Source organism: Trifolium pratense, linkage group LG4 (assembly GCF_020283565.1).
Source record: "Trifolium pratense cultivar HEN17-A07 linkage group LG4, ARS_RC_1.1, whole genome shotgun sequence".
Taxonomy (NCBI): Eukaryota; Viridiplantae; Streptophyta; class Magnoliopsida; order Fabales; family Fabaceae; genus Trifolium; species Trifolium pratense.
The window spans coordinates 55,753,100-55,777,773 of record NC_060062.1 but is presented as its reverse complement, the minus strand read 5'-3'; the positions used below and the strand labels follow the sequence as shown (position 1 = coordinate 55,777,773).

At 32.0% G+C, this 24,674-nt stretch overlaps 3 protein-coding genes across 9 annotated transcripts; 1 reads left to right on the top strand and 2 right to left on the bottom strand.

The window, feature by feature from the left end:
* The first annotated feature begins 2,548 nt into the window (after positions 1 to 2,548).
* Positions 2,549 to 4,747, top strand: LOC123882134 (protein winged eye-like). 4 transcript variants are annotated; one of them, XM_045930942.1, is made up of 4 exons: positions 2,573 to 2,950; positions 3,027 to 3,089; positions 3,488 to 3,884; positions 4,614 to 4,747. In XM_045930942.1, the coding sequence occupies exons 1-4, from the start codon at positions 2,747 to 2,749 to the stop codon at positions 4,634 to 4,636; spliced, it is 687 nt and encodes a 228-aa protein (XP_045786898.1). In that variant the 5' UTR covers positions 2,573 to 2,746; the 3' UTR covers positions 4,637 to 4,747. The 4 variants fall into 4 exon arrangements, with proteins under 4 accessions (XP_045786901.1, XP_045786898.1, XP_045786900.1 ...); XM_045930943.1 differs by having other exon boundaries at positions 2,579 to 2,941; XM_045930945.1 differs by lacking the exon at positions 4,614 to 4,747 and having other exon boundaries at positions 2,549 to 2,941; positions 3,488 to 4,100.
* A 296-nt stretch (positions 4,748 to 5,043) lies between these two features.
* On the bottom strand, positions 5,044 to 9,807 carry LOC123882128 (pentatricopeptide repeat-containing protein At1g08070, chloroplastic). Of its 4 annotated transcripts, XM_045930934.1 has the most exons (3): positions 7,438 to 9,807; positions 6,543 to 6,834; positions 5,044 to 5,971 (listed from the first exon to the last, which is right to left on the bottom strand). In XM_045930934.1, exon 1 carries the CDS (start codon positions 9,484 to 9,486, stop codon positions 7,708 to 7,710), a length of 1,779 nt encoding a protein of 592 aa, XP_045786890.1. In that variant the 5' UTR covers positions 9,487 to 9,807; the 3' UTR covers positions 5,044 to 5,971; positions 6,543 to 6,834; positions 7,438 to 7,707. The 4 variants fall into 4 exon arrangements, with proteins under 4 accessions (XP_045786890.1, XP_045786888.1, XP_045786891.1 ...); XM_045930932.1 differs by lacking the exon at positions 6,543 to 6,834 and having other exon boundaries at positions 7,418 to 9,807; XM_045930935.1 differs by lacking the exon at positions 6,543 to 6,834.
* Positions 9,808 to 15,217: 5,410 nt separating this feature from the next.
* LOC123924545 (truncated transcription factor CAULIFLOWER A) lies at positions 15,218 to 23,381 on the bottom strand. Its single transcript, XM_045977487.1, has 8 exons — positions 22,772 to 23,381; positions 18,734 to 18,812; positions 17,771 to 17,835; positions 17,566 to 17,665; positions 17,258 to 17,299; positions 17,111 to 17,152; positions 15,999 to 16,117; positions 15,218 to 15,553 (listed from the first exon to the last, which is right to left on the bottom strand). The coding sequence occupies exons 1-8, from the start codon at positions 22,954 to 22,956 to the stop codon at positions 15,457 to 15,459; spliced, it is 729 nt and encodes a 242-aa protein (XP_045833443.1). The 5' UTR covers positions 22,957 to 23,381; the 3' UTR covers positions 15,218 to 15,456.
* Positions 23,382 to 24,674: the final 1,293 nt, after the last annotated feature.

The window sequence follows — 24,674 nt, the reverse complement described above, 5'->3', positions numbered from 1 at the left end:
GGACCTAAAGAGAAAACATCCACTGTTTCAGGGATTAGAGAGGTGGAAGCCCACTTATTCACAACTTGCAAGTTTTCAATGAAGGTTTGATATAACATTTCGATGGTTTCTCTCCCAACCCCCCTCAATTCTTTTCTACCCCCCAAAAATCCAAGTTTGCCCCTTGCGGTTTGAAACATTTTTGCCAAAAAACTTCGGTTCGTATTCACCGAAGCCAAATATTAAACCATTTCGGTAACTGCAAACCGAACTTTAGCGTTTTCGGTACACAAAAAACGAACGTCAGCTTGTTCGGTATCTGCGAACCGAAATGTCCTAGATTTCGGTACGTTGGTCGTTGGAATTAGGCCATTTTCGGTAGAATTTTACCGAAATAATTGTTTCGGTACCTGCGAACCGAAATGTCCCAGATTTCGGTAGGTGGTTACCGAAATTTATCAGCATGTCAGCTTATTTCGGTTCGTATAAACCGCAGTACCCCCCAGGGGCAAAAACGGAAATTCAGGGGGTAGAAAAGAATTGAGGGGGGTTGGGAGAGAAAACATCTAACATTTCTAGTTGGTTGGGTTTGGTGTCGGCTATGTCGAAAGATCCTTTTTCCTTGATCCAATTGTTTTGCCGTTAATCTACTAACCGACAAGGTAAAAAAAAGATTGTTGTTAATTTTTTTTTATAAGATAAAGAAGATAAAAAAAAACTAAGGACGACTACAAATGAACAAGCTCCCCATAAGTCTTTATCAATAAGTAGACAGAAAGCAAGGAAATGTCACTTACAGAAGGAGGAAAGCACTTCGAAGAAAGACTAGTCCAACTCTTAGATGGACAATACTAGGACTAATAAAAAGATTGTTGTTAATTTGACACACAACTTTGTGGCCCATTTGGAAATCGAGAAATGACTTTTTTTTTGAACAAGCAATCGAGAAATGACTTTATTTTTACCGAAAAGTTCAAGAGCCTATTGAGGAGGAGGAGCTGGTCAACTTGATTAAAAAATAGTCTTAAGAGTAGATAACGCGCGAGAAAATAACTTTATTTTTACCAAAAAAGGTAGAGAACGCGCGAGAAAAACAAGAGGTGCGAAATTTTTTTCCCCGAGATGCACACGTGTTCTGGATTGAAACAATCACAATTGTAGCACCCAAGTATAAAAGGATACCCTTGAGTTTCTTTCTTTACATATACATAACGGGGACACACACGATAAATTCTCTTTGGACCCATGTTTCTTTTTCACCTCTTGGATTTCCTTTTTTTTTTCCCTTTAATAAAAACTTCGGTTTCTATTTAACCATTTTTTTTTTGCCTTTAAAAAAAACTTCGGTTTCTGTTTCCCGAATTTTTCAGAATTTGCACTAGAAAAACTTCGATTTCAAATGAGGTTTTTGGGAGTATAAAAGAAACATGGGGGTGGGAATAGATTTATCCACACACAGAATATTTTTTTTTCTAACCCTACATTTAACTCTTTACCCCAACATATTTTAAAATATTCCCATTTTACCCTTATTTTACTTTTTCTTTTTTTACTTTGTCATTTTTTGACTTTTCGTTGTACACCTTCAAACAAACTTTTCCCGTTTGTTAAATTTACCGGAACACTTTCAAAAAATGTTCCGATTTATTCGTTAAAACTACCGGAACACTTTAAACAAGTGTTCCGGTTTGCAACATTTTCCAGAAGTTTTTTTTGTTGTTACCGCAACACTTATAACAAGTGTTCCGGTTTTGATAAGTGTTCCGGTAAAGTTAACAAACTGGAAAGGTTTAGGTGCTTACGGCCGGAAAAGTTTGTTTGAAGGGTGTACAATGTTCACCGGAAAAGTCAAAAAATGACAAAGTAAAAAAAAATTAAAAATAAAAAAGGGTAAAATAGGAATATTTTAAAATATGTTGGGGTAAAGAGTTAAATGTAGGGGTAGAAAAAAAAATATTCCCACACACACGGCAACTTAATCCATGACTTCACATCACATACTTATACTGTTTTAGAAATAGCATAGAGCTACCCGTAATTGACAAATAAAAAAGAATAAAGAAAAGAACTCCTCACATTTTTTTTTTGACAATAACAAAATAATATTCATTCATTCAAATTGATAGATTACATCAAATACAATCACATAATCAACATCGCTAAAAACGTAAAGGATGAATCTGCGAACAAAACTCACAACATCCGAGTTAATAGCATACAACAGCAAAATGCCTACAACAAATAATATGATAAAGTTAAAGTCACCGAAGTATCCATGCCTCCGGATCTGCAACGTTGAAGCGCAAATCATTGGTTGAATCTGTAATTGACTGAAGCCGATCTTTTCAATAGAAATCAAATGAACACCGCACAATACGGGACAACAAAAACGTCGCACAAGACGACGAACAACACAACGCCGCACTCAGACGGCGAAATCACAAAAAAGAAAACACAAAAGAAAAACTTGATCAATATGAAGATCACTTATTTAAATAAAGAAGAAAATGAAAAACAATTATGAGGGGTGATTTTGGGTCAAAATTGACCCTAAAACCTAGATCAAGAAGAAGAAACATCACATTGTCTTTTTTGTTTTTTGATTTTGGGTGATTTTGCATTAATCACATCACACACTTTTTTGTTTTTGAAACATCACATCACATACTTATACTGTATTTCTTAATTGTGTGAGTGAGAGAGCAATCGACAATTCATAACCCAAAGTGGTTTCGTTTCATTGCATCATTCAATCGATCAGAGTAAAATGATTAATCTACCCTTCAATCAGGTAAGCGACGAAGATGAAGTCGAAGCACCACCACCACCACCACCACCACCACCACCTCAGAATCCAGATGATCCAAAACCAATTGGTGATCCATTTAGGGTTTCGGGAAAAGTAGGAGGGAGGAAGAAACATTATGATTCATTCGAATTCGATGGAAAACAATATTCTCTCGTAAGTTTGGTAACGTTTCTTCCTAATTTGATTTCTTGGTTCAATTTCCACAACACAAATTGTTCTTATTCTGGTTTTTTTGCAGGAGGATCCTGTAATGCTTGTGCCTGAGGATAAAGAACAAAAACCATATGTTGTTATAATTAAGGTATTTTTTTTTTGCTTATCAATTATTCATTTTGCTATCACTTTGCTGTAATTGATTAGCATGCCTAATTGTGATTAAGAATTAGAATTGATCAATTTTTGATGAAGGTAACTAGCATATAGAAAAATTAATTTCGCCTTTATAGAAACAGATTTGGATCCTTTCATGCATGATAAACCCTAGACCCTAAAATTTTATTGAGGGATGTAGCGAAAAACCGTGGGAGAGGATCAAAACCCTATCAAAACATGTTTGTGCTGCCTTGAGCCCTTGATGTTGTAAAGGGTTTCCCACCGGCCTCCCTTTATCAACAATTGTTATTTACTCCTCTCGTATTTTTTGTTGTTGATAAAATGTATGCTTTTAATCTCGGTGGTTTGATATTGCTCTGTTGTCAGGACATTATACAGAACTTTAACGGTAGCATAATGGTGTCGGGACAATGGTTTTATCGTCCTGAAGAAGCTGAAAAAAAAGGCGGTGGAAGGTGGAAGTCACGTGATTCAAGGGAGCTTTTTTATAGTTTCCACCGAGATGAGGTTCATGCAGATTCTGTTATGCATAAGTGTGTGGTGCATTTTGTTCCCTTAAACAAACAGTTTCTGAAAAGTAAGCAACATCCTGGCTTTATTGTACAAAAGGTGTATGATACTTTGGAAAGAAAACTCTGGAATCTGACTGATGAGGACTTTGAGGATGTTAAACAGCAAGAAATTGCCGAGCTTGTTCAGAAAACTCGGAAACGCATTGGTGAGCTGCTCGACATTGAGCCTGAAGAAGCCCCTCCTGCTGATAAGGAATGATCTATGCTGTGTTCTTTAGAGTTACAAATTAGTATTTATGTTAAGGCTGAAACCAACAAAAGGTTGTGTATGTAGAGTTCTCCTCCTGTATCATAGAAGAGGGTAGTGTTAGCAGTCAATTTATTTTGGTTTACGTTGACTCTTTAATTGTAAACCTTTGACTCATTTAGTGATTTGCCACGTAAATGTCAAAATCTTTTTCTCATTGGAATATTTTATTACCAATCACTAATAAATTTTCCACCAAGTGGAAGCGGTGGACGGACAAGAACAAAAACTCTTTTTTTTTTTTGTTGTCGAGTAGCCTAGTGGCTAGACCCACACATTTAAATGTGGAGTAATGTGAAATCCGGGGTTCGAATCCCGGCCACTCCATTAATGTCCACGGCTACCATTTGAGCTATATATGGGACACAAAAGCTCATTCTAAATTGGACATAGGAGTATACAATATACTTGTGTTTTATCATCATTGCAGAAGATTTATTTATATACATTTAGTACAACATGGAAGGCAATCACACTTGCATGAAGAATTGGTAAAATAAATAAATTAATAGTACTCAAATAGTAAATATAAACTTTGCATTTATTAGGATAAGATACTAAGAATATTGTGCACAGTGGAAAACTGATTTATTACAGGACAGGCTTTATTATAAAGACTGAGCTTCGTCCCAATTTCTTTCCTATTTTTTTACTCTTATTTTTCATTTATAATTTACAGGACTTTCGATTTATTGATGGGAGAAGAGATGAATCTCAATGAAAAGTCTTGTGTGAGTCTCAGTCCCAATTCTGTTCTTCCATCTCATAAATACTGTTTGAATGTGAAGAAGGAGAAAGCATATAGAAATGAGAAATTCAAAGAGTACTTTTCTGAGATCAATTCTTCATGCAAGAGCCTTCCATGTAGATCTCATAAGCTAGAAGCAAATACCGAAAACAGACGCGGTTCCATGTATCAGAGTTCAAATCAGGTAATCAATATAAAGAAAATGGCCACCATATTGGAAGAAAGAAAGAAAAAATAGAAATTTCAAGTAGGACTAGTGATGCCTCTTTTTCTAGTAGCAGCATTTTTCATTCTTTATGTGGTTCAGATGATGAAGATTCTATGATATCTCATGATTCAGGATTGATAAAAATGGATTTTGGTTATTCAAGTTAAGGAAATTTTAAAATGATATCTCAAATTGATATTTCTTGATCACACTCGTCCCTTTGAGACAATGTCAAGGATAAATTGAACAACCCAAATGGACTAATATGGTCAATGATTTTTTTTTTTGAACAAGAATATGGTCAATGATTTTCAATCTACATTTGCGTCAGAAGGCATCGATCATGAGTTTGCAGCATTTCTTATGCGTATTGGTGATGAAGTTGAACCTACCATACCTGATGATATGGTGAAGATACCTCCCCAGATTGCAATACCATGGGAAGGAGAACGTTCTATACAAATTCTTATCGACCATATCTTCCCCCAATTAGAATTGCATGGTTGGGATGCATCGTATATGACACAAAGAGCCATACTTACACCTAAAAGTGATACGTCCAAAAGTTGAATGCACCACTGATGTTGTTGCGGAATCTTGACCCTAGATATGGCCTATGTAACGGAACACGATTATTATGTCGTGGATGTCGAGAGCATAATAGGAAACAACGCTGAAAAAAGAGCTTTTTTTGCCAAGAATTAAAATAAAAACATTAGCGAATTCAGGTCTTCCCTTTGTAGTTAGTACAAAACAGCTTCTTGTGAGACTAAGTTTTGCAATTACAATAAATAAGTCACAAGGACAAACCATTCCAAATGTTGGAATTTATCTTCCGCGTCATGTTTTTAGCCATGACCAGTTATAGGTGGACCAACATTGAAGGTGGACCACCATATACCACAATATATTTTTTAATCTTAACCATTGGATCTTTTTGAAAGAAAAACAACCATGTCCACCAGATCTAAGAGGGCACCATCACCAACAAATTTTTGTTTCAATTTCTTCATCTTCTTCCTCCATTCCCTCTCATTTCTTCATCTTCTTCCTCCATTTCTTCATATTGACATTTCTAAAAATAGATTCATAAAATCAAACCAAAAACTAATTATTCCCCATTTCTACAAACTTATCAATTGAATGCTTCTATATATTATTCCAAAATCATCTCAACAACATAACATCATGACAATTTTATCATTAATCAAACTTCCCAAAACAAACCTTTTTCTGAATTTGCTGGATTTTTATAAGTTGGATCTTACATTCCCAAATTTCTTTTTTCTTTTTGAGTTTGTTGAAGATGAAAACATTTCAAAGATGAAATATGGGTTACGGAGTTTGATTGATGTTTATAATGTGTTTCTGGGTTTTTTGTAATGAATTTATGAAGATGGTAATGAAGATGAATATGGAAGATGAAGAAGAAAATGAGAAAAAGTTAGGTGTTGGTGGTTCACTATTAGATACCATAAACATCATAAGATTCAATGGTTTAGATTTCGACAAAATGATCAAATGGTTAAAATTTAAAATTTTAGTGAAGTCTTTGGTAGCTTATCATAATTTACCTTGGTTATGAATATATTGTGAATATATTGTTATTTTTTTTTTATAAAGTATATAAATTGAAATGGGATTACGTTCAAACATGACAGGGAAGCCAGGAGGTCCAGGGACATAGCCGACCGATGCACTCCCCATCCAGCAGAAAGAGAGGGGAACGCAGCCCCCGCCGCCATATGAGTCGGATACTATTATAGTTTTACTCTTGTGGGAAATTCAAGATGTCTTTTTTTTTGTTTCTTTTGGCGATAATCACTTCTGGGAGGGTGAATCCCAGGTTCCACCACAAGAAAGAAGGACAATAGGTAGTTCCCTACGAGGAAGTGGACTACTATGGATATTAGTTCACCTTAATGAATCACATGCCACCTATTCATAAGTTAACATTTTTTTCTCAAAAACTAACGGAAAGGACTAAAATGGCAAACAGAGATGTCTTTAAGGGACTAATCCGGAATTTTTTTCTCTTTAAGGGACTAATGTGAAACCAAAAATGTCTTTAAGGGACCAATAGACTAATTAAACCTTTAGCAATAGACCATTTCACATATACTAGAACAGTTCTGTTTAGAACAGAGTAATTTTTCACGCATAATTTTGGGCCCGTTTAGATCGTCTTATTTGAGCCTATCTACTGAAATAAGTTTTGTGACGCTGTTTGGAAGAACTTATAAAAACAGCTTATGACAAATTTCATAAGTTTTTTTTAGCTTATTTTCACAAGTTCTCCAATATAGCTTATGAAAACAGCTTATAGCATATACAAAAACAATTTATCTTTATTTTATCTTTTGCTATAAAAATAGCTTATACATAAGCGCTTATCATGATAAGCGCTTGTGTTATAAGCTGCAAATAAGCTGTTTTTCCAAACAGGCCCAAATAAGCGGTTATTTATCTTTATTGACTTTTTAAAAAAGTGCCATAATTTAAAGAACTTGAAAATTATGACCTCTGTAATCACTGATGAACCTTTTGGTTTTGGATGGTGAGCCGCTTCATAAAAAATTGATTCTTCAACCCAAAGGCACTTTGATGAAATGATTCGGATCTCTTCCAGCTTAATCAGATAGGTTTTGAGTTCGAATTCAATCCTGAGAATGAAGCATCATTAAAGCCACCCACTGTAGTCCAATCCGACTCAAGAGATTAGTCCATATAGTAGTTGCACATGGAGGTTATCTGATTTACACTAAAATTGATTACACTCACTCATAATAGCTCTCCTATCATTCAGATTCCTCAAGTAACATCCGTGAGATTTGGAACATATCCATGTGATCTCAACAACATTGTCAATCCTTTCAATATCCTATATATACTTTCTGTCTCTGAATGTCTTTCATCCAAAGAATAGAATTCCACCACACTATCATTACACTCAATAACACTACATCCTGGCAATTTCCTAAACCCTGTGTCTCTCATTGCAATCTTCAATCGGGCAACATCTTCCCACCTTCCCAGATCCTTATATATGTTCGAAAGCATCACAAAATTTGCGGGGTTTTTTGGTTCAAGTTCAATAAGCTTCTGTAGGGCCAGTTCAGCTATCTCAACATTTTTGTATATCCTACATGCTCCAAGTAAAGCAGCCCAAATAACCGCATCAGGTTCCATCGGCATATTTCTTATAAAACTCAAAGCTTTATCTAAAAGACCAGCTCTTCCAAGCAAATCAACCATACACCCATAATGCTCAATTTGAGGGACAATCGAATAATGATCAACCATTGATTTGAAATACAAAAACCCATCTTTAACCAAACCCATATGAGTACAAGCAGACAATATCCCAACAAAAGTAATCCCGTCCGGTTCTTCTCCTTCACTCTTCATCCTATCAAACATACTTAATGCATCAGGCGCATGTCCATGGATAGCTAATCCATTAATAATAGTGTTCCAACTAATTATATCCTTTCTATCCAAACCATTAAACACGACAACCGCGTTTTCAATAACACCACATTTCGCATACATATCAATCAAAGCATTCCCAACAAACATGTTTCCTTTATACCCAATACTCTCTGCATACACATGCACCCACTTACCCATATCAAGTGCTCCCAGTCTGGAACACGCAGACAACACCGCGACAAGCGTGAAATCGTTAGGAACCACATGACCCTCAACCAACATGCGTTTAAACGACTCCAATGCATCAGAAAAAAGACCGTTCTTAACATAACCACCAATTAGTCCATTCCAAGAATAAACATTTCTCTCCGGCATTTCACCAAACAGCTTCTCAAACAATTCAACATCCCCATTAGCAGCATAACCATTTAACATAGCATTCCACGACATCGTGTCACGATTCGGCATCTTATCAAAAAGCTCTCTCGCGACAACCATATTCTTCAACTCAATATAACCCGAAATTACAATGCTCCACATCACAACATCACGCTCAGGCGCTAGATCAAAAAGCCTTCTACCAGAAGCCACATCACCACAAGCAATATAACCATTTATAATAGCAGTCCAAACAACAACATTTCTCTCACGCATTTCACCAAACACTTTATAAGCATCTTCAATCAAACCCTTAATCGAATACATATCAATCAACGAAGTCGCCACAAATGAATTCGACTTAAACCCACGTTTAACAGCACAACAATGAACCTCTTCACCTTCAATAACATCTTTCAATTTCACACACGACTTAATAATCATCGGAAAAGTAAAACAATTCGGCAACGCCGCTGCACGGTTTAGTTCACGGAACAAAAGCACAGCGTCACGGTAATGTTCGTTTTGGGAGTACCCTCTAAACATAGCGTTCCATGTAGCAGTATTTGGTTGAGGAATTTTATCGAACAGTTTTCGTGCATGGTGCATTCGTTTGAGTCGTGAACACGCTGCGATGGAACTCGGTGCAACGAAATCGTTGTGTTCGAGTCCATTGGTTACTATTTGGGCTTGAATCTGGTGGAGGCGTTCGCAGGTTTTACATGAACGTAGTAGAGTAATGAATTTTTCTTCTACAATTCTCTGAACATTGAGGAGCATTTTTGGCCGTAGATTTTTATGTATGAAAAATAGATCGATGGTTGTTATAGTGGTTTGGAGAAAATTGAACCGGTTTTTTCAAGTTTCTCTATTCTTCATGAACCGGTTTGTAACTTGTAAAAGAAATGTTCAACTTCAATCAATGATATGAATTATGAATAAGAAAGCAAATTTCATTTTGAGTTGTGAAGTACTGTTGATTAAATTATACTACAAATCAAAGCTTCTGTAACATCATAAAGTATTTCTCGAATGCTCTATGATTGATTTGAAATTGATTAGAATTTTGAATTGAATTTTAATTATTAGAAATGTTGATTGGTTTTGGAATTGGAATGTTGTGTTAAAATCTATAAACATGTTGACTTAGAAATAGCATAGAGCTACCCGTAATTGACAAATAAAAAAGAATAAAGAAAAGAACTCCTCACATTTGATCACTCAATCCCATCAACATGAATATGGGTTTGTTAATACGGCTTTGTGTAACTTCACAAAATTTATAGGACATTATAAATTTATAATAAATATGAATTTTTTTCTTCAATTTAAACAATTGTGTTATTGGCTAGAAATCGACCTTCTATCTTATTTTGTAACTTAGTCTCGATAGAGCCTACATGGTTCTTACAGAGTGGTAGACGGTTCGAGCAGAACATAAGAAAAACGTCAAGGCAACAACAATCAGCTGAGTCAAAATGGATTAAACAGAATTTGAGACGTTATAAATGTAATATTGACGCCTCCTTCTCCCTAGGTCTCAGTAAAGTTGGAATATGTATGTGCCTTAGAGATGATTAAGGTAGTTTTGTCCTCGCAAAAACGGAGTGGTTTTCTCCTGCTTGTGACGTGGAAATGGGTGAAACAAAAGGGTTGTAGGAGGCTGAAGGACCAAGAGGTGAAGGTGATACATGTCCTTATATATATGACACGGCCAGGTAAAATACTATCGTACTAAATAATAGGTATATTTTAGTGTTCCAGTTTTACACCGTAGCCAATTTCGGCCGGGTTAATTTAATATTGAATAACCAAATTTCAAACTCAGTTTCACACGTTAAAACAATCTTAACTATTAATTTAAGAAGGTGAGACAATCGGTTTGGTGTGCTACAACTTGGAGTTTTTGGAATCTTAGAAGTAACATTATTTTTAAAGGTGCTTCGATCATTCTAAGTAATATAGTCGATATGATTAAACATTTTTCTTGGTTTTGGTTTGTTAGAAGGAGTGTGTTTACGTTGATTTTTGGTAAACAACCGCTAGTTTAAATTAATTAATTGAGAGATCAACTAGTAAATCTCGGGACAATTGTTCGTGCATTATTTTAAAAGAGGTTTGAATGTTCTTCATTGAATACATCATTGATTTGCAATAAAAAGGTATTTAAAGCAAAAGAGTTTTAATTACGTAATTTATAAAACAAAGTTTATGAAACACAAGTGTGAATCACAAATCAAATAAAAAGTAAAGAAAGAGTTCACTCGAATGAGGGAACCATTTAAATGCAAAAAGTAAATGCTTTGAAAATAAAGACTTAGAAAAGATTAAATTGCATTTGAAATGTAAAAGTTGCAAAGAAATTAGAATGGTTCACTGATTCATACATCTTTCTCGAAGTACTCTTTTCTCGCTGTAGCATGGATACTTTGAGTGTTTGAGAATTTGTGTAAGTGAATTGTGACCATTATTTCGACTTACAAACTCCTATTTATAGAAAAACTAAGTAACTGCTACTTAAACGTTAAACTAATGGTCTTCTGCCACACGTCCTTCTTCATTTGAAATGAAACAAAGTCTTGAAACGCTGCAACTGTCGAAATCGAATCATATTTGAAGGATGGAAAATATTCTAAGTCCACAATTATATGTACTTCGATTCTTTAACTGCAATCGAATCATCACTTGATCGAAAGGCACAATTTCCTTATACCGTGTAGACTTAAACTGGACAATGAATTCATTCATTCAAGAATACTTTCCATTAGAACTCTCTTGTTCTTGAAGACATTACCCTTAACCTTCATTAAAAGAGATGATTAGAGATAATCTCTCTTGTTCTTGAAGACATTTAAAGCCTTGCACTATTAGAGTCATAATTAACAAGCTTTTAAAAGAATCAATGTCCTTGGAACTAGAGATGAAAGCATATATTTTAGCTCGAGCTAAAATATGGGATAACAGAGTGGAAGGAATTTATGTTATTCCTATACTAATTGGTATACTAATCCTTTATATTGTCTTCAAAGCACCTAAAACTTTCTCTTGTATTCGTTGAAGCTAATTATCCTTAGTACTTCATTTTATATAATACTTTATTTCTTATGAAAAAAAAAGAAGAAATTTGGGTGTCGACCTCTCATGTTTAATATTTTTTTTTTTTGTTTTTAGGTCTATTTGATTCGAATTAGATGGAGCGGAGGGGAGGTGAGAGATTTTTTTATTTTATTTTTATAGAAGGTGAGGGAATATTTTTAATAAAGGGCAAAATATGTTTTCAGTCTCACTTTTATAGCGAAAAAATATTTCTTTTTATTAAATCATTTCAAAAAAACATTTTTTATTCTTGAAAAAAAAGGTAAATTTTTTACAAAAAAAACTGACGTGACATGTAGGATGTCACGTGTCAATGAAAGTCCACATGACACTAGCACGTTGGATTTCATTGACACGTGGCATCAGTTTTATTTTTTATAATTTTTTTTCTTCGAGGAGATAAAGTAATATACACTGTTATAGCTGTAACCAAAAAATACACTGTTATAGCACTGTATTAGACAGTGTACGTTAAAGGAGATCTTTGCTGATCGAAAATGGACATAACTAACTACTGTCTCTTGGTTTGTTTTCATGCTTATGCTTATTTTCCAGAGTCTTTGTCTACGATCTGTCTTCGCCAACTCACGCGTTATACGGATAAAGAGCATTCTCCTCTATAAAAGTTACTTTAACTTTACACAAGATGCAAACAAACTAGCCTAAATAAACAGAGAAACCAAATCAAACTTTTTACTTAACGAACATTACAGATTTTTTTAGTAAGTGATATGCTGAAACTGAAATATATAAACCACCAAATTCATCCTTGTTTATTTAACCGCATTGACTCTTTCAATATTTTAAGTTAGTATATGTCTTTTGCTAAACGTTTTATGTGAAGCGGTAAATGCATGTCACGTCAACAATAATATCACACAATTTAAGTAATAAGTAATGAACGGTTAATTTAAAATAGTTACTATTTGATAAAACATTAGTCAAGACATGTTTATTTGACTGTCAGTTGAAAATATCATGAGCTATTTTGATAAAAAGTAGATGAAAACAGCGATTTATTTTACAGTAAGTAAAACAAATGTTTACAAATGGACTAAATTCAGAAACATTTGACAAAGATATAAAGTACTAATTTGAGATATTGAAAAAGTCGATAACCTATTTTTGAAAGCGAGTTATAGAGACATGAACAAGTTTGATAGTTTACTCAAATTTTAATGTATTAATGTTTTCGGGACTATACCTTTTAATGCATTAAGTTTTTTTTTGTCAAGTAGCCTATTGTTTAGAATTTACTTTTTTAAGGTGAATAAGTAGGAGTAGCAGGGCTCGAACTCCGATCAGAATTTCTGCATATTATATGCGATGTGTCTCTCAACTGAATTATGTTTACGAGAAGAATGTATTAAGTTATCAATATAAAAGTATAATTTTGTACTTTAGTTCATAGAATTATGATATAACTTGAGTGCCATTAACTAGGAGAATGAATTCTCTCAATTTTTTTTCTCAATTAAATTATTCAATCATCACCGTTAATTCATCATTTTGCTTTTTTCTTTCTCTCTCTTCTCCCAAATCAATGGCTTAAATTTTTTTTACCCTAAAGTCACATGGAAGAATAGTCTCTCCTTAACTAGTATTAGTTTTTTTTTTTTTTTTTTGGAAAAGGCTAATAAATTAGTTTTTTTAGACCAAATATTTGATAGAGAAGCCAAAATTATGAAATTTTAAAATAGGTGAGCAATTCTGTAAAATATGATAAGAATTACACTAACAAATTTTCACCCATATATTTGGACCAGTTGTGCTTTTTGCACGCAGTTCCACATGATTTTGCATAGACTGTTGAAAAGAGATCAGATAGTCCAAGTTACATATTAATTAAATCAAATGTTTATGATCTTGATTGTTACTTTTTTATCGGACGGTCCTAAAGCAAAACTGCGACAAATTTTACGGCATTAAATCTGTTTCCCACATTTTTCTGTAAAAAAAAAAAAAAAACTTCTTTGCAAAGTCAAACACCTATACGGTCCCCCAAGTATCACACCAGGACTTGGGAAAAAGTACATTGTTTGAAAACATGCATAAACTTTTAGGCAAAATAAAGGGAAAAAGTACTCATCAAATAATTTAGGCTTGTTTTTAATGGAAAATATTATTGAAGAACAAAAGATAAAAGATGGTACAATGAATGATCACAAGAAATGCTCTGTTCACAAAACAATTAAGGCTCTGTTTGGTAACACAAATAAGCTAGCTTATAGCTTATTATATGAGCTTATAAGCTTGTTTCAAAAAATTAGAGGTGTTTGGTAACAAGCTTTTTGTACTAGCTTATAGCTTTTTTTCAGATGCTATTTCAAGTAGCATTTGAGCTTATAACTTATAGCTTTTTACACTTTATTCCATTTTTACCCTTTAATTTAATAACTACCCACTCTAAAAAATAAACTACCCACTATCAATTATGTAATTTTATATTTAATAACCACTTTAAAAACTAATTTTACCAAACATTTTAATTTCAATAAGCTAGCTTTTCAGCTATCAGCTATAAGCTAGCTTTTCAGCTATCAGCTAGCTTATCAGCTATCAGCTAGCTTATAGCTTATTTTTACCAAACGGACCCTAAAGCGAATTAGCAAAAGATAAAAATACAAAAATCAAACCAAGCTAACATACAAGAAACAATGAAGTCACGGGATAGAGAATAATGCAAAAACCTAGTGGAAACAAAACAACACCCAAGGAAAGCCACCACCAAAACACCAACCCCCTCCCAACCACAGCAAGAAAAACTCAAAAACACCCCTTCTGCACTGAGCCCTAAAAACCAACCTACCAAAACAACCAAGCACAAACAAGACCAGTGGCGAAACTAGAAATACTTTTTTTTTTTGGTGAATGTTATTTTTTACAATAAGTATGAGTTGATCATAAACATAATTAAATAGTATACCTTAAAATAATATTTCACGTGGTGCCAACGTAATCATTTCCTCGTGATCATAAACATAATTCTGTACTCAGATTGATATTTTAACACACAAGTGATTTTATAAAATTACAACGGATATTTCAGTAATTTCCCATTTTATGGGGGTGGCCGTGACCCACTCCAACCACCCCCTAGTTTCGTGACTAAACAAGACCACCCAACCTCCTACAAAAATCTCTATTGACCCATTTGCACAGGTTTTACCTCTCACTAGTAGTAAGTATAAGAATATGTAGAGGTCTTACCTAGAAACCATATTCATGAGGAGAATTTTACCATTTTCACAAGAAGCTCCACACTTTGGATCGTACTTGAGAATATTGAATAATTATTATAGGATGTTCAAATGGATCACATAACTGAATGTAAAACTAAAGTCAACTCAAACCTAACCTTAGCCCCGACCCCAAAACTAAGTTGCTTATAGTGATAGTAAAAGTCAATGCTTAATCAGCTGGAATGTCATTACATTACTGCACTTGCCTTTCAGCAATTTAATTAATTAATTAATAATACATAACAAGCTTAATTCTACTTGGGAGTCTAACCTTATAATCAAGTTATAAATTAAGCTTACAACACAATATTAGCGTCTTCAAAATAGGGAAAAACTACAAAACACAGAGCCACATATATATAATAAGCACATATATATTGATAATAGCATCCACCTCTATTAAGGTTTTCATTCAAAAGCATCCAAGGTGGCAGGTATACAATGGTTCCAGGGTTAGGTCAAGCTCATTCCTCCCCATTTCTTGTGCCTGATCCTCACGGTAATTGCCACTACAAAAAAACGATTGATAAAAGTTACTAAATTTATGAATGATGTGTTAATCCTTTTGACGGCATAGACACTATCTTTGTATTGGTTGGCTTTTTGATCCGGCGAAGTACTACATGTACTATTCCTACAAGGGTGGGTTGAGTTGAATACCGCTTGTATTTATTCCAATTACTAACATATATAAATATACCTTTGGTGTTAAAAAATAAATAAAAGTTACTAAATTGGAGAACAAGAATTTATAAAGTTCTAGATTACACAATTTAATTTTAATAATGCATGTTAAAGAAATTATTTACCCCAATCTCAGTGAGAATAACTCAGTTGGTAGAAACAATACATGTAATATGTAGGGTCAGAGATTCAAACCCCAATACATCCATTTATTTATCTTAAAAAATGTAAAATTCTAGCTTGACAAAAAAACAAACAGAAATGATTTACCCCATGTTCAAACTTGGATGTTGCTGCTGTAGTAAGTAATTTGGATTGACTCCATGATGATTTGGGTTCTCCCATTGTGCCTGCTGCTGCTGAGCTGCAATCTTTTCTTTCTCCTTGATCTAATTATTTTTGAAAGGTCAAAAGGTGTCATGAAAAAAGAAAGAAAGAGGGATCTTAGCTTTCAACAATTTTCATATCACAAACATTTGTTACTTTTGTATAAATTTAAATGCATCTATGATATAAGGCTACACCCCACACATTGAGCTCCCATGAATTCTAGTATACGACAATTACTTCTTGCTTTCATAATCAAAATATGAACTTTAGCAAAAGTAGATATTGTGTATGTAATTTGCTAAAATATAAAGTAAAATGTAAGTTTTCTACATAAAATTTATATTTTGAACACAACCAAGTTACAAAGCACCCAACCCAACTCCGAAACAAAAAAATCAGTAACCTTAAATTATGGTTAGGCTATTTTTTTGAACAAGCCAAAATGAGATATATAATAAATAATAGTCTTTCAACACAAGACTATTACATAGTCAAGTATATGTGATCCTTGATATTTTTTTTTGAAGCAATGTGATCCTTGATATTGATAATAAAACTATTACGGATTTAGCACCAATTTTTTTTGCCATTTAACATCGATTTTGTACCGGTGTTAGTATTGTAAAATTCCTAATTCTTTTCTATTTTTGCATTAGTGATGTCACCATTGTATAATTTCTATTAGTTTAAAATTGTGATCCGCATCCATAATTGTGGTAGCAAATATAAAAATTTTAGTGACATCCTTCAACGACATCACAACCACAATTATGACTACGTCAGCGACATTAATTTGCTTGCATTTTGCAGTAACATCAAAATGAGAGCGTAACTTTGACTACAATCGTGATTTAGAACAATTTCAAGTATAATTAATTAGCAAGGGAAACATTCATGCATATAATTGCAAGAATCATCAAAATAGTCTTACATTGCTAAATGTAATAGCACCAAGAAATGATCATATCATAGAATCAAGCAAACATTAACCAATCGTAAAAGCATGTCTATTGCACAAAATAAAATAAATAATTAAGATTGATATAGGTCACCTTTTTTGCAAGCATGTTATTCTGCTCTTGAATCACTTTCTCCTGCCAAAGGAGAGCACATGTCAGTTTGATTAATGCACTAATCAAGTACTTGTTTAGTTTGTCATGATCCTAGCTACACAAAGATTGGATCAGTCAAGCATGTACCTTTTTCTGAAGCTCTGAAATGGACTCGTACATGAGTTGGTTCTGTTTAAATCAAAAGTAATAAAAATAAATATACTTCATTAACAAATAAAAATACTATAGTAACCAAGACATTGAGCTAAGGATGAATCGTTAGGAGAACCCGAGTTCAATTTCTGGTGAAAACAATTTTTTACTAGATTTTACTTAATTCGCAGCTAAACTCTTAACTACCACACCCCGTTTCCTTAGGAAACAGAGGGTTAATACGAAGGAAAAAAAAGGCACTATAGTTAATAAAAGATTGTAAGTTAAGTATAGTGATGTACTCTGCGTGTACGAATGAGTTTAAGAGCAGTATCTAACTGCTGTTCCAGACTCTGAAGCTCTTTGAGACTCATTGAACCCAAATCTTCTCCCATGTAGTGCCTATTATATAAAGGATCAGTGTCATAAAATTCAGTGAGACTAGTGATGAATGTTAGAAATTGATCAACAACAAAGTACACAATAATTATGAATATAAGCATATACCTATAGTTTCTTTGCAAAAGATCAATCTTAGCCTTCAGTCTTGTATACTCAATTGTCCAATTTCCCTGCACCATTAAATACATAGAATAGATATATAGCTGCTCAGTTTCATAATTTGGATGGATGCATGGAGATTTGAATCTTAATTTCAATATTAATTTTGTGATAGAATTATTTTCTAATTAATTCTCTTTTTTTGGTGATGTATTGTTTCGTTTCTAATTTTTGTCTATTTTTTTCTATCCAACATGTGCGAGTCAAAATACAAGGCACAAGCCATGGTTTTAATTTGCAGTCTCATGAATTTTTTTACTTTTATCAATCTCTTAACTGTGTATTTCAAAGATATTTAAATCGGTACTTATGAATTAAATTAAAACTCTTTAATGGTGGGTAAATAGTGCAGTGACATATGATGTCATTTTAAATAGTTTTTGGAAAATTAAAATGATTTCACTTCTCAACAGTCGTATTACGCGTCATGACAATTATAATGACCGCAACCGCAATTTAAAATAAATGCCACAAGCTATTTCCAAAATGGAAAAAGAAAAAAAAAAAAAACTTTCACCATTACTTGCGGTTATGGTTGTGTTTAAACTATGAATCTAAACCTTTATATATTGCAGCAAAATGTTAAATATTTTATATTGCAACCGCAGATTATTATTATTTTGGTTTATAATTGATGATGAGTTGAGATTTTTTAAATTATTGTTATGCACGTACTAGTCATTGTTTTAAGAATCGGATCGATCGTTTATAAAACAACAAAAATTGGATCGATCATCAATTCAGTTAACATTGGATCACTGGATTACTAGTCGAACTTGGGTCACATGTCAATTTGAATAACTGATCCGTATTAAAACAAATGACTCGGTTGTATGATTCGGTTTCTTCATGAAAAATGTGTCCATATAAGAATGGTCTAACATTATAGTTATGGATGAAATGACAAACCTGTGACTCGGAATCATTTGAAACCAACTGTCTCTCGGCATAGGAATACCTTTCATACCTCTCCAGTATCTTCTCCATGCTGTTTAAGGATTAATGCAAAAAAAAATATAAAAGTTAAACAAATTATGGATTTAATAAGCTCAACAATCACTTAAGATGGCACCCTTATTTGAATTCCTTTCACATACATCACTGATATAAATAACAAAATTAAAAGAGAAAATAAATCATCATAAGCTAGAGCAAAACAATATCATGATAAGCTAGAGCAAAACAATAGATAAAGCATGTCTTTTATTTTTTTTATTTTAATAAAATAAATAAAGCATGTCTATAATGTGTCATAAGTGATAAATACTCGAACCTCTTACTATTTTGATCGTGAGTTTGATTCTTGGCTGGTGTGTGTATGGAATAGTGTGGAGGATACCTTTATTTTTATTTTTTTCAGAAAAACTATAGTGTGCTATTTTTTTTAATGACAAATATGTTATATATAAAATAGAAACGAAAAGAATATAAAAAAAAGTTTAGAAAAATAAAGAAGTATCAGAAGTATACTTCATCGGTATCTAACAATCTCTAAGGTAAAAAATTGAAAAATATAAAGGTAAATAAGATTGCAAAGAAAACAGAAAAGCACACCACCCCGAAACAAGAGTTTTTTAAAAGCACCACCACAAAAAGAATACTCATTGATTATAATGTGCTGTGTATTGTTTTTATTAAAGAATAAAGAACAAAAGGGACAATTAATAATACTAATAGGGGGTAAAAGGGGACCAATTAAAGTACAATAACAAACCAAGCAAGAAATTAAAGAGCATTGAGGACTTCACTCCAAAGAACCCTATATATAAACAATCAAGAGGATTAACATACCACTTATAATATAGACAATGACTTGGTGTGGTTTAATTATTTTAATTTAAGTTACTTTTGGCTTTGAATATTTTTTTTATAGACAATGACACTATTGCTTCCCTTAAATAGGAACCATTTTCTAGAATTGTATAGTAATCTATAAAAATATATAAATGCTAATGAACTTATTTAAAATGTACTCAAGATCATGTATATATACCATGCCATGAAGAAAAAAAAACAACTAAAGACTTCAAGAATAAAATAAATCCATGTTTAATTCCGTCCCAAAAATATAAGGGAAAATTGATCAAAGAAAGTTGATATATTTGGTTAAAAATACATAACTTTCTTTGAATAATTTTCCCTTATATTTTGGGACGGATGAAATATATCTTTTTGGGTACATAATCCATCTTTAATTCTACCGTTGTAAATGATCAAATATATATATTCTCTACACTTACAATGTTTTTTTCAACTCATCATAAAATTGAATATTCAAATACCACCAAACAAAAATTAAATTGGGAAGTTTGACTCAAGTGGTTAATGAGCTCCTTTTAGGACGGATCAGAGAGAATCCAAGTTCGATTATTGGTGAAAACAAATTTTGACTAGACTATACTTGTGGCCGAACTCTGGATTACTAGAGCCGCGTAACCCTAGGAACCAGCAGGTTAATAATTAAAAAACAATTAAATTGAAATATATATACGAGGAATATGATTATATTCCCTATACACGTTTCAAATTAATTTTTTTTTTTTACATTTGAGATGTTAGTTCAATAATAAAAAATTAGTCTGATGAGATCAAGTACCGAGTTCAAATATTTGCCATATATTATATGGCTCTTTATTTTTCTTAACTCTCTTTTGTATCATTTTTGTTTTTTCATATTTATATATTATATTTTTGCCATTCAAAAAAAAGTCTGAGTTCAAATTCGTTTATAGACTATTGTAAAATAACTATTACAATCATTTTAATTAATAGTTTTTTTCTTACTTAAAAATGGTTGTAAAATAATATTGTAAATTTAATTAATAACACATCAACAATATATATTATAATAAAAGAGAAATATATTATCTTAATTAAATAGGAATGAAAAAATAGTTCAAAAATTTCTCTTTTTGAAGTTGAAAACTCAAATTAACACTGTTATATCCATAACATGATGAGAGTAAATTAATGTACTAATGAAATTTAATTTTCTTTATATAATAACATAAAATCTGGTTGTGGCATACAAAATGAGTACAATTTCTGAACCATCCAATCAAGTACTGAATCAAAAACTAGAAGTTACTTTGCTTAATTCATTGACACAAAGCACCTAGAAGTTGAGGCCTAAGTCCTGTTTATTTTTAACAGAAAAGCATGCAACATTCATGTTTCCATGCTTTGAAATGACATGAACTCAACACCTGTTTTATTTAAATATATACGTGTTGATTAAAAAGTAAAATTAAAAAGCAGGTTCAGTCAGCAACAAATATAATGATTCTGAAATGAAAGGACTTGAGTTGAGATCCAAAATGAAATTGTGACAAGCAATAACCAAATACTGTCACTCTTACTGACTTTGTTTCCAGAAGATTATTAAATACCTCATCAAGTATAATTTAAAAAAAAACACATTTAAGAAATCAAATTAGGGTTTTCTACAGGATCAGAGTGTACACTATAAATTTATACCTAGAACTAGAACTAGAAAATAAGTTAATAGCTAGAAATCCTACTTTATGATCTATTTGGTTCTCCGGAAAGAAAGTGGGAGGAAAAAAATTACGTAAACCAATGCACAAATTTAAACTAAACGCAAATCAATGCACGAATTTAGACTAACTTTAGTTCAAGTTCATGCATTGTTTTGCGTAATTTTCTTTCCTGCCACTTTCTTTCCATAGAACCAAACGGACCCTTAAAGTAGATAAATGGAATGACTAAGGTTCAAATCTCGGCTACCTACATATATAATTCAATGTTCTGCCAACTTAATTAAGCTCATGCGACATAATTATTTTTTTAAAAAATACTAAATTATTATTGATAATAATTAACAAAGGATGTGCAATAAAAAACATTATAATATTTTTTTTCATGTATCAGATTATTAAAAAAAAAATGATTAGGGAAATATACAGAGAGCAAACAAAAAATATTCAATAATTTAGATGAAGTATCCTCCAGAAAATTAAAACTCTGTTTTATGTTTTTCTTATTTTATTAAAAGACCTCATGGTTTTAGGTATGCACTGTTTGATCTAACCAAAAATCAGATTTGGAAGAAAAAAACAATGAAGAAAGCATAGTTTCTCCTTTAGCTTTTGCTCCCAAAAAATAGAAACCCTTCTCAAGTTAAAAAAGGGAAAGGAAAAAATAAGGTTTGGTAATTGAAAAAAAAAATCAAACATAGGCTTAAAAAAATCCTTGACTCTTACCAAAAATAAAAAATAAAAATCCTTGACTCAGTGAAACATAGAAATTAGTAATATGCATATATATAGATCAACTAAATCACTATACACACACCAAATAAATATATGAACCCTTTTTTAGACAAGTATATATGAACATATACAATAACATTTATTGGATTACATCCTTTCTCTCTTCATTATTATTTTTTTAAAAAAATAAAAAATAGTTTTTGGTTTGTACTGTTTGATCTAAACATAAAACAAAGAAGAAGAAAAACCAAAGAAGAAAGCATATATTCTCCTATAGTTTTGTACCAAACACATGGAAACCCTTCTCAAGTGAAAAAAACAAAAGAAGAAAAAAACAAGGTTTTGAAATTAGAAAACAAAATAAAAAATAGAGGTTAAATAAATCCTTCGTTTAATGGAAGAAAAAAATTTAGTAATAATATGATAATTATATAGATCGGATTCACTTTACACACAAGAAATAAATATATTGTGTGTAAGAGAGATATGTTAAATTTATATGATTTACACAAAAATAATATTTCATAAAAATCATCGATCTCTATTCATCTTATGCAGAGACCTGATTAATAAATTATTTGCCGTTAAAAAAAAAAAAAAATTCATAAAAATCAATTCAATGAAAAGATCTGAGTGCAGTGTAGTACATAATATATAATATATTTTTTTGAATTATATATAATAAAAAATGTTAAAAATAATAATAATATATTACCAAGAATCAGTAGCATATTCAAAGAGCTTTCCTTTGTGGGAGAAGACAATCAAAGCAACTTCAGCATCACAAAGAACAGAGATCTCATGAGCTTTCTTGAGAAGTCCAGCTCTCCTTTTAGAGAAAGTAACCTGACGATTGATCTTGTTTTCTATTCTCTTCAACTGAACCCTACCTCTTCCCATCTTTGTTTGATGTTTCTTTTAGGAAATTGTTTTTGCTTTAATTATATATATTATACCTAAATTACTTCTTCTAGCTATATATTTTTTCCCAAGAAAAAACCTAAACAAGTAAAAGGGAACAAACCCCAGAAATATGCTTATAAACCTTTCTATTATAGCTTAGAGAATGTTAATTTATGGGTCTTTCTTCTTCTGGACAAGTTTTTTCTTGAGAGACCACATTTGTGAGTGTGAGTGTTCTATTGCTAAAATTATATATTATTATATAAAAAGATATAAAGATTGGGGTTTGGAGAGACAAGAGTGGTTTTTGGTTTCTAGTTTTGATAATGTTGTGTTGTCGAAGTTAGATTGGTTGGTGAGTTATACCAAGTAGCTGTCCCTTGGTTATTAACAGCCACACAATCATATCTCTTAAATATTTTGCTTTTTCACTTTCCTTTTCTTTCAAATGTTAAAGGACATTATCTTTTTTGGTGAAAACTCTATTACTATTTATTAATTTTTGTTGGGGTATGGTTACTCAAGTGTATTGGACCAATGGATCGATAAAAAGTATATACATTATGAAATAAAAATAAATAAATAAATAAACAAAAAGTATATACATGCATTTCTAATTTAGAATGTTTATAATGTTATAACATACATCTAAGAGCATATGTTAAAGTACTATAGATAGAAATTAAATAGGCTTAATTAGTAAAATGGTCCCTTAAAGATATTTTTGGTTTCATATTGGTCCCTTAAAGAAAAAAAGGTCCAAATAGGTCCCTTAAAGAAAAAAAAGTCCGAATAGGTCCCTTAAAGACATATCCGTTAATCAGTTTGGTCCTATTTAGACCTCTTTTTAGGGACCAAACTGATTAACAGAGATGTCTTTAAGGGACCTATTCGGATTTTTTTTTCTTTAAGGGACCTATTTGGACCTTTTTTTCTTTAAGGGACCAATCTGAAACCAAAAATGTCTTTAAGGGACCATTTTATTAATTAAGCCAATTAAATAAGGTTTTGTGATAAAAAAAAAAGAAGACTTTTAAGGCGTTTTATTGGTTTGGCATTCGATCGGTCATTGGGGTATTTTGGCATGCGTGGAATGAAAGAATTTTTGAGTATAGATTCATAAGTTGGGGAGATTTTTGAAATAATACAATTAGTTTCATAGAAATAGCTTTTTCCTAAAAAGACTAATTCACCATGTTTGATTGTATAGTTAGGTAATGTCATTTTGGGGCAGTATACTATCTTAGAGCATTACATTTCCTTGTAGTGTTTGAGTGTACTACTATCTGTATTTTTTCCTAGCTGTGGGTTGAGTATATACTCAAGTGTATGGTTACTCAAGTGTATTGGACCAATGGATCGATAAAAAGTATATACATTATGAAATAAAAATAAATAAATAAATAAACAAAAAGTATATACATGCATTTCTAATTTAGAATGTTTATAATGTTATAACATACATCTAAGAGCATATGTTAAAGTACTATAGATAGAAATTAAATAAGGTTTTGTGATAAAAAAAGAAGAAGAAGACTTTTAAGGCGTTTTGTTGGTTTGGCATTCGATCGGTCATTGGGGTATTTTGGCATGCGTGGAATGAAAGAATTTTTGAGTATAGATTCATAAGTTGGGGGAAATTTTTGAAATAATACAATTAGTTTGATAGAAATAGCTTTTTCCTAAAAAGACTAATTCACCATGTTTGATTGTAT